This window comes from Diaphorina citri, unplaced genomic scaffold, assembly GCF_000475195.1.
Source record: "Diaphorina citri unplaced genomic scaffold, Diaci psyllid genome assembly version 1.1 scaffold65, whole genome shotgun sequence".
In the NCBI taxonomy this organism is placed as follows: domain Eukaryota; kingdom Metazoa; phylum Arthropoda; class Insecta; order Hemiptera; family Psyllidae; genus Diaphorina; species Diaphorina citri.
The window spans coordinates 349,352-358,340 of record NW_007377502.1 but is presented as its reverse complement, the minus strand read 5'-3'; the positions used below and the strand labels follow the sequence as shown (position 1 = coordinate 358,340).

Genomic DNA, 8,989 nt, shown 5'->3' with positions numbered 1-8,989 from the left:
TTGTACCAGACTTGTTCCTTTGGAGCGGGTTTTTTTCTCATTTTTTTGGCATATGAGTTTCACACAATATGCGGGATACTATATCAGTGGTGAGTTCGCCTAGCTCGCCCTATAGTATGCTTGTAACTTTCACTGGTTCTCATAAATAAAGTGTGGACACATTTTATCGATGCCCCTTCTCTCTACTGCCCCTTCTCTCTACTGCCCTCCCTATCCCTCCCCTCAAGACAATACAGGTTGAATTAAAGATTTATGGAATGGCGAAATTAAATTACAAAAAATTATATAAAATAGTCCAACCTCTTCAGTGCCAGAGGATTTAGAAGCCTATTCCATGAAGAACTGTGAAAGTCTGCCCCTCTCTACTCTTCAGCCTTTTTCATTCCATGGGCAGAAAAAAATTACAGACATTACGACATTTTTGGAAGATGCTGTGGTTTTCAGATCCCATATGTCCTATCAATTCAGGACCCTTTTCCTGAAAGCAAACAACTTTAAACTTTCCATTTTCTGATACCTATTTGACTTTAATCCTCCAACGTCCCATTTAGGAAATTCTCCTTTTGGAAATCTACCAGAGGACTGAAGAGTTCTGATCATTGTGAAAAACCGCTCGACTGACGGCACGGCTTGAGGTGGGCTGCCAAGAAGTAATTATATAAGAAACGTGAAAGATCTTCACAGCCAGCCACTTTCTTACTTTCTATTTTTTTCCCATACAAGTGATCCATTTAGTTCGGCCGACTTGTACAGAACACCCTGTAGGCTAATGATTTGGAATATTAAATTTACTCGTGGTTTTTAGGTTAGAGTCAAGAGATTGTATTCATGCCATGTTACCCAAGCAATCCTATCTAGTACTCGTCGTAGTCTGATCTTACTTATTACTGTACGTACCTACTTTCACAAAACAAAATTTTTAATAGACGTAGAGATAAGCATTGAAATACATTAGTGTACTAAATTAGTACTTAACTGTAGTCGTGGAATTCAGTGGTATTGTGACGGCCCGTCGCTTTGGATATAACTGCTTAAAAGCTTGAGGCCGTGGTTATGAACGTAGTGTACTAAATTAGTACTTAACTGTAGTCGTGGAATTCAGTGGTATTGTGACGGCCCGTCGCTTTGGATATAACTGCTTAAAAGCTAGAAACACTGAGCTCACGAGACGTGAGGACAGTATAGCTATCGGGCATCCCCTACTATATTATGGGATAACTTAGAACCACATCTTTCTAACTCCCCATGAGCTCACGTGACGTGAAAGTAGTGTGTTTCTACTTTTATAACCGTTTTTCTATATGACGAGTAAGATAAACGCTTTGCGGAGATACGCTCTATTGGAGAAAAATTCTGACTTCGAATAAAATGAATTTTAAAAATTGCCGCCGGGACAGCTATCTCACGTCGTCCGAGCTCATCTCAGCCCTGTTCATAAACACACCCAGAAACACACTGAGCTCACGAGACGTGAGGACAGTGTAGCTATCGTAAACGACATCCCTTACTATATTATGGGATAACTTTGAACCACATCTTTCTAACTCCCCATGAGCTCACGTGACGTGAAAGTAGTGTGTTTGCGGAGATACGCTCTATTGGAGAAAAATTCTGACTTCGTTTCTAACTCCCCATGAGCTCACGTGACGTGAAAGTAGTGTGTTTGCGGAGATACGCTCTATTGGAGAAAAATTCTGACTTCGTTCGTTAAATGAATGTAGTTATGTTGAATCCAAATTGTCATACGTTTAATCAAGCCGTAGGTATTTTATTATTCCTCTCTGTGCCACTTTCGCCAAGAAGATGCGGCCCCGCGTCAGTCGCGACTGTCAACAGTGGGCCAGACGCTGTGTTGATTGTCAGAGGGCAAAAGTTCATCGCCACACGAAAAGTCCGCTTCAGAGTTTCCCGCCAGTTGAATACAGATTTGAACAAGTTCACATTGACCTTTTTTGTCCCTTGCCTCCCTCAGAAGGCAAAACCTACTTGCTGACTTGCATTGATCGATATACAAGATGGCCTATATACATTGGAAAAGGTATAGGAACAAAGAGGCTTTTCATAAATATTAAATAAAATCTAATAATAAGTATCCACCCAATGAGGTAAAGATATACATAAATAATTTATTTACACTGAATTACTTATATAGAATTTTGTACTTCAGCCAGAGGACATAATGTATATGTACTTTTATAAATTTCAACACAATATAAGTTCCTTTGAAATATTTTAAAATTCTGGTTTACTCTTCAAAGCAAGAGCATTTGCTCCCTTATCTAATGTTTTTGTAATGTTTTCTATTCGTCTCATTGAGGTTAATGCACTAATAGGAATTGCGGCAGGGATAGGTGGTATGCCATTTTTAAATTTCTTTTCAATATGATTGTTAGGAACTGTGGTATGGTTTCTAAAAAAAAGAGCAGAAGGATTGGGTATATGCCTGACAGTTTGGTTTATGCCTGGTTTTGTATGAGCGTCCGTAGTGATTCCGTTTTTTCTAACTGGTACGTTAGAAACTATTTCGTTAGTTTTAGGAATATTTTTGTTAGTCAAAAGTTTATGAGGAATATTTGAGGTAGGAGGAATTTTGACAGGTTGAGGGATAACAGTCTTCTCTATATTATGAGAAGTAGAGTTGTAAGGAACATAAGCAGTCTGCACGGGTTTTTTGTGAGTGTTGTTGCCAATTGAAATCTTCTTAGCAGGATTTACAAGACTAGTTTTCATATCATTTGATGTGGAATTACTACTTACTGAATAGCTTATTGGTTTCGAACTGACCATATTTTTCGAAACATCTGTTTTAGGAAAAGAAGTTGGACTATTAGATGCCGATCTTTTACCATTCATTTGCTTCTGTATCCATGTGCCATTTTGTAATGTTTTTTCATTTACAGTTACAGTAGGAAAGGGCATGTTGGGTGGTCTTCTTGAGAGATCTAATGCTCCTACATAGTCTAAGAGTTTGGCCTCTCTCTCAGCAGATTTTTCTTCGTTGGTTTTTTCAATCTTTGCTGCTGATGGTCGCCTAACTGGGGACGTCTTAGAGGAATTGTTTTCAGAACGTAACTCTGATGAGATTTTGTTTATTTTCGACAAAAGGCTATTGGATGTGCCATTAGGAACTCGTTGCAAGTCTAATCCGGCATTCACATTTCCTGGCTTGTTGAGATCAGATAAAGATTTAGGAGTGGGTCCTTTGACAAGCATTATTTCAAGAGATGGTTTTTCATTTTCACTCATGTTCAACTTATTTTTCTCTAATTGTATCTTTTCTGATGCAGTAATTTTACTAACAGTAATTGATGACTGGGCCAGCAGCAATGTAGTTCGATCCTCAGCAGTTTGCTTTGGTTCCTTACTGATAGGTTTATGCCTGACAGCTCTCATTTGCAATAATTTTTCTTTGGTAGAAGGTGGAATACTTGACTTTTCTTCTCCACCCGAGTTATCTCCATTTTGACTATGGGTTACTGTTTTATTTTGTGGCGATGAGGTATGTTTTCGTTCTCTCGATGTTTTGGAATCATCGGATCTGTGTGATTTTATTGAATTTGAGTCATCATCAGAAGGAACTTGTTTTGGGGAGCTGCCAGAGTCGCTACTTTTCGACTTTTTATAACTATAATAACTTGATTTACCAACGTTTAGTTTGACTTTTAGTTTTAAATCATTCGTATCATCTGAATGTAGGATAGTAGCTTCTAAAGGTTTCTTTCGATCGTAATGTCTGTGATGGTGGTGGTGATGGTGACGTTTTTCCTTCTTGCTTTTCTTCTTAGGTTTGTACTCTTCATCATAGTAGTAATGACTTTTGGTCATTGATTTTTCTTCTAATGTTTTTCTTTCAGGACTAGCAGAGTTTTGTTCTGTTGCGTCATCTTCTGATGCCGCTGATGAGATTCTCAACTTATCTGACGCATCATCATCAGTTACTTCTTCAATGTCTTGTTCATATTTTGAATAATCCTCTTCTTCTTCCATTTCTTCCTCAAAATCAACAACTCGTTCCATTTCTTTAACCTCAACGGTCTTAGAGTTGTCAATATTTTCATTAATATCTTTGCTTACTTCTGTTTGTTTACAAATTTTATGTACAGGTTCCACATTATTTTCTTCTGTGCTATTATCAAATTTCCTTTTAGGAGCATTCGCAGAGTAATACTTGTCTTTTGTTGTTAGTTGATTATTATTAAAATTTGGAGAGTTAGTTTTTGGTGAGATCTTTCCTTCTCTTGGAGAATTATCATTTTTCTGATGTGCAGACGAGATATTTACAACGGTCACTTTATTTGGTTCTTTGACTGTTATTGAGTATTGTTTGAAAATGAGATATCCAAATCGCATAGGTTCAACCTGAAACAAGAAAATACAAACAGTAATTTTATTGTACCTACTAGGATTGGGTAATGGGTAATCTAGAAGTGGTAGACCGAATAGATATCAATCTTGACATTAATGTATTTACCTAAAATTTACACAATGGTTAAACCGGATCTCTAATCTCAATTATAAAAGTGTAATTTGAAACTGCTTTCCCTGCTTCAACATAAATAACTTGATTTTCATTTTCCGTCTTACACTTCTTAACTTGCTACGTTTTCAATTGAATTCTTCCAAGCAATCCAATGAGCTAATGAGATTAGGAGGCAAGGGTGGCGGTTTCTTTTGGGAGGAACGACTTGGTGGGGTCTTTTTTTATGCCAGGAAGTGGTATTTTTTGGGGGTTATCTACTTACTACAAAAACTTGGATTGAGTTAATAATTAGATAATAATAATAACTATTGCCTTAGATACACAGGTATAAAATATACTACGAAAACAATGTATTCTGCAATAAATTAAATAGTTTGGCAAGAACACCAGAATGCAAGTATTGAATTTTGAACCGAAAATTTGGCACCAGTTCAAAAATAGTTGAGAAATACATAAAATAAACTCGAGTGGATATAGGCAATGAAAATAATACAAGAAGACACTTACCCTGGACCACTCAAATGTGTAGGCCACATCCATCAATTTGAAGTCGTCCTCCAAGCGCTCGTCATTATACAGAATATCCACCCTTTGTGTGTTTGGTAGTCCATATTTTAGACGCACTATTTTCTTCAGGTGATTTATTGTAACAGCTGCGGGACACTGCAGATATTTTCTAAGTGTTTTCTGAAACAATAAAAAGCGTTTTCTCGAGTTTACATTGAATTAGAGTGCGCTATGAGATCATAAATCTTTTCTTCAAAATGTTCTAAACTTGTTGAAATAGTCTAAACTGATTATGTGCCATTCTCTGTACAATGTCCAACAAATCCACTAGATATTTTCTTATTCAATACATCAAACACTACATTTAATTATTCATGTCCATAATATTTATATCTTTTTGATAAAACTTTGAACTTACCTCCTTATCAGGCCCTATCCAAGCATCTCTTTTGATTTCATTGTCCTTCAAGCTGTGCGAACTGAAACATAGATAATAACAAAAAAATCAGTTTCATTAATACATGCACCCAAGTGTTCATTATCAATGTAAACGAAAACAAGTTTCTAAAATTAAAACAAGAGCGAGGAATATTTTAATGTAAAAAGTTCAAGAGTATAAAATAATACCAATTAGGTGGTAAAATTGAATAAACTAGGTCAGTTAACTCGATTTTGTTTACATTGCTATTGGTGGAATGGTATCTTGACATACACTTAGAAAGGAAATCATTTTGACAAATTCAATTGTGGTGTGTTCTGTTGAAGAAATTTCAACACAACCCCTTAATAATAAATTACGTTAAACTAAAAAATAACGTTTCTATCTCATGGTACGTATACTCTATCTTTTCACATTCAATTACACTCTATCTTAAAATAATATTATATATAGATCAAATAAATTAGATGATCTATTTACTTTTCCTCAAATTTACCTAATACCTGTAAAAAAGGAACCTATAGAAAACAATGAGTATAAATAGTAGGTATCTATAACAATAGTTTAAAAAAAAAGTGGTAAAGCAGTACCTATATTATATTTCATATCAAATTCATTGAAAATAATATGAAGAAGAAAAAAAAAAATGTTCACACTATGAGGGGAGAGAGAGAGAGAGAGAGAGAGAGAGAGAGAGAGAGAGAGAAAAACACAAAAGGTTATTGGTACTTATTTGTAATTTCTAGGATTCTTCTTTATACTTTATTATTTTAATACTTAAAATACTAAATAATTTAAACGTTCAGAATTCGAATACTTATCAAAAACTTGCATTATAGTCTTGAAAATACGAACTACCTATCTTGGATATCGATGTGCATCCATAAAATACATTACTAAATTTGAGTTTTCGTTTGAAATCATTGTACGTTTTTTCCTAAAAACTAAAGAAATTACGTACCTACTCATGATATAATTTCACTACCTACCTAAATTTTTTAAAGAAATGACTGAATTAGGTACAACAGAAAGTGGGTTCAAAAAGAAATAGAAGAAAACTGATTAAGAAAACAACATTGATTTAAATTTACAGATCTTTTTATTCCTAGACAATAGATATTTGAAAATTTTACTCCGCGATTTATGTAGTTTTAAATAAAATATGTACAGAATTTTGAAATATACATAAACACTCGATGAAAAAAAAAATGGTTAGAAAAAAAAACAACAATAGTATCTATAAAATTACAATAATTGCACATTTTCACCAAAAATAGATAAAAGATACCTATACAACAGAGAAGTTAAACATAGTTTTTTTTTCATTTTATAATGCTAAATAAATAAAAACAAATACAATCAAAATAAAAAATCATAAAAGACAAACTTACAGAAAATTAAAACGAAACCATACCAAAACACAATAAACAGACTTAAACGGACGCAAAACATTTTACTTAGGATCATACTGAAGAAACCTCGACTATTTCACACTGACAACCTATACCAAATACTAGACGTACCTAATCTACTGGACCTTTATATTTACAAAATATCCCTTTACTCATGCAAATACTTTACTGACTGGTGACTGGACACAATCCCAGACTAATACACGACAGACAAGACACACAGGACTTATTAGGACTGGGAAGGTAAATAAGTCTTCATACTAGAGGCATTTCTGTTTTCTTGGTAGAAAATTATGTAATATTTTGACTAATGAAATATTGAATGAAAATAACGTTGTTAGACTTAAACGTTTGATAAAAATCTGGATAGGGAAAAAACATCACACACAATTTATAAACGAAAATTTCAAAAAAAAAAAAAAAAGGAAAAAAATGGATACGATATACCTACATAAAATAAATCAATGCCGAAAGGAAGATCAAACAAATTTTAAATACAGGACAAGGAGAATTAAATAATAAATAGCTCATAGATAAATAAGGGGAAGCAAAAAGCTATATAAATAAATAATTAAACTGCAAATTATATAATTATTTTCATAACAACTACGAAATTAGGTATAGTCTCCCTAGTTCACTCAACCAGAGACCAAACGTCCCAATAGGAACGAATTCGAATGATTGGAACATTGAAAATGCCCATTCAATTCATTGACAGAAGATAAACCCCTATTCCCAGTAACACCTACATCCTTACCACAGCAGCTCTTGATTGACGAAGATCAGAACATTTTAGCAATGTATAACAAGAAGCTAGACCAAGCCTTTGGTGGATTATCTTCCTATTTCAACTCTGCAGTTTGGCGAGCTGTTAAGTCTTCCATCTTATGATGATAGTGTGTGTGTGTGGTTTGTGAGATGCTGCAACATCTTGAACATCTGAATATAGGGTGTGTGTGGTTTGTGAGATGCTGCAACATCTGAATATAGGAAGTTAAAAACATATTCATTTGCGGCTTTTTACTGCAGCAACGTCATAAATTGAACATTGTTTTGACCCAAAAAATGGGATTTGTAACTTTTTGTGGGTACATTATGTGAAGGAGGAAGTGTTCGCTTTAAAAAAAGGTGAAGAAAGGAAGGGTTCAGTGATTATTTTTGAACAATCAATGCTTGTTTATCGATCATTTAGTCAAAACTTTTAGGGCTGTACAAAGCCAAAATGGATGTATTATTCGCTCCTATGAATAAAGAATTAGAAAAAGTACCGTGAAAACTTCAATTTCCTCTAGGGAAAATAGGTATGATTTTACGAAGTTCATTAATACTTCCAGCTTGATTTTCGCATTCTTGGGTAAGTGTACCTACTTACTACAATATTCTTAACCTTATTATTCCAGAAGAATCTTAAAGCCCTTCTGGAGTGTTGATCGTTGATCGTTTTCCCTATATGTTTTACCTGATACCTACTCACTTTGTCAGATACATTATCAAGGTATGTAGGTAATCCGGAAATTGAGATTTCAAGATTAGGTACACATATCCATACAGTAGCAGAGGTTTCAAATTTGTAAGATTATTTTTTTACTTCCCCTCAGAATCTCAGATTTCGGTGTAAAATACTCGGGAACAATTTGGGATAGGTATCCTCCAATTCTTATAACTGAAATTCTTATAACTAGACTACTGTAGACTCTTATAACTGAAATATCGGCACAATATCGAGCGATGTGTTCATAAAGACATAGTTTAGACTACTGTAGACAATATTGTGTAGAATTTGTAGATGCACTAGACTAGAAGAATGACTGTCAAAGAAACCGATCGTATTCGGTTCGTTATTCATAGACTGACTAGTGACTATTACAGTCACTTCAGTTTTTAGATTCACAGATTCCAGACCTATTGAAGTTAGATGAATATAAATGAAACAATAGGTGTACCGGTATTACTGGTAGCATGCTGCATATTCCCAGCATTTATGCCACATGAGGTTGAGGTGGCTAGAGGGAAAGCCAGAAAATGGAAATATGCAAAAATGGTTAACCAATCAATATGAAGCATTCCCTAATAATATGTCCAGCGATGTATGGTTTTGGTCCGCATTTGAAACCCCATGAAAAAACCGATAACCAACTCACATGAGTTACT

At 34.5% G+C, this 8,989-nt stretch overlaps 1 protein-coding gene across 3 annotated transcripts in view; it reads right to left on the bottom strand.

Annotated features, from left to right (window-relative positions):
• Positions 1-2,113: 2,113 nt before the first annotated feature.
• The window catches only part of LOC103519512 (polycomb group protein Psc), a 70,486-nt gene continuing 63,610 nt past the window's right edge, over positions 2,114-8,989 (bottom strand). For 2 of the 3 annotated variants that reach the window (XM_026831020.1, XM_026831009.1), the window contains exons 6-7: positions 4,988-5,167; positions 2,114-4,359 (exon numbers count right to left, since the gene is read on the bottom strand). In XM_026831020.1, coding sequence (XP_026686821.1) covers positions 2,233-4,359; positions 4,988-5,167 — 2,307 coding nt within the window. In that variant the 3' untranslated portion in view covers positions 2,114-2,232. Of the gene's footprint in view, positions 4,360-4,987; positions 5,168-5,405; positions 5,467-8,989 lie in introns of all 3 variants that reach the window. The other variant, XM_026831016.1, reaches the window with a different exon arrangement.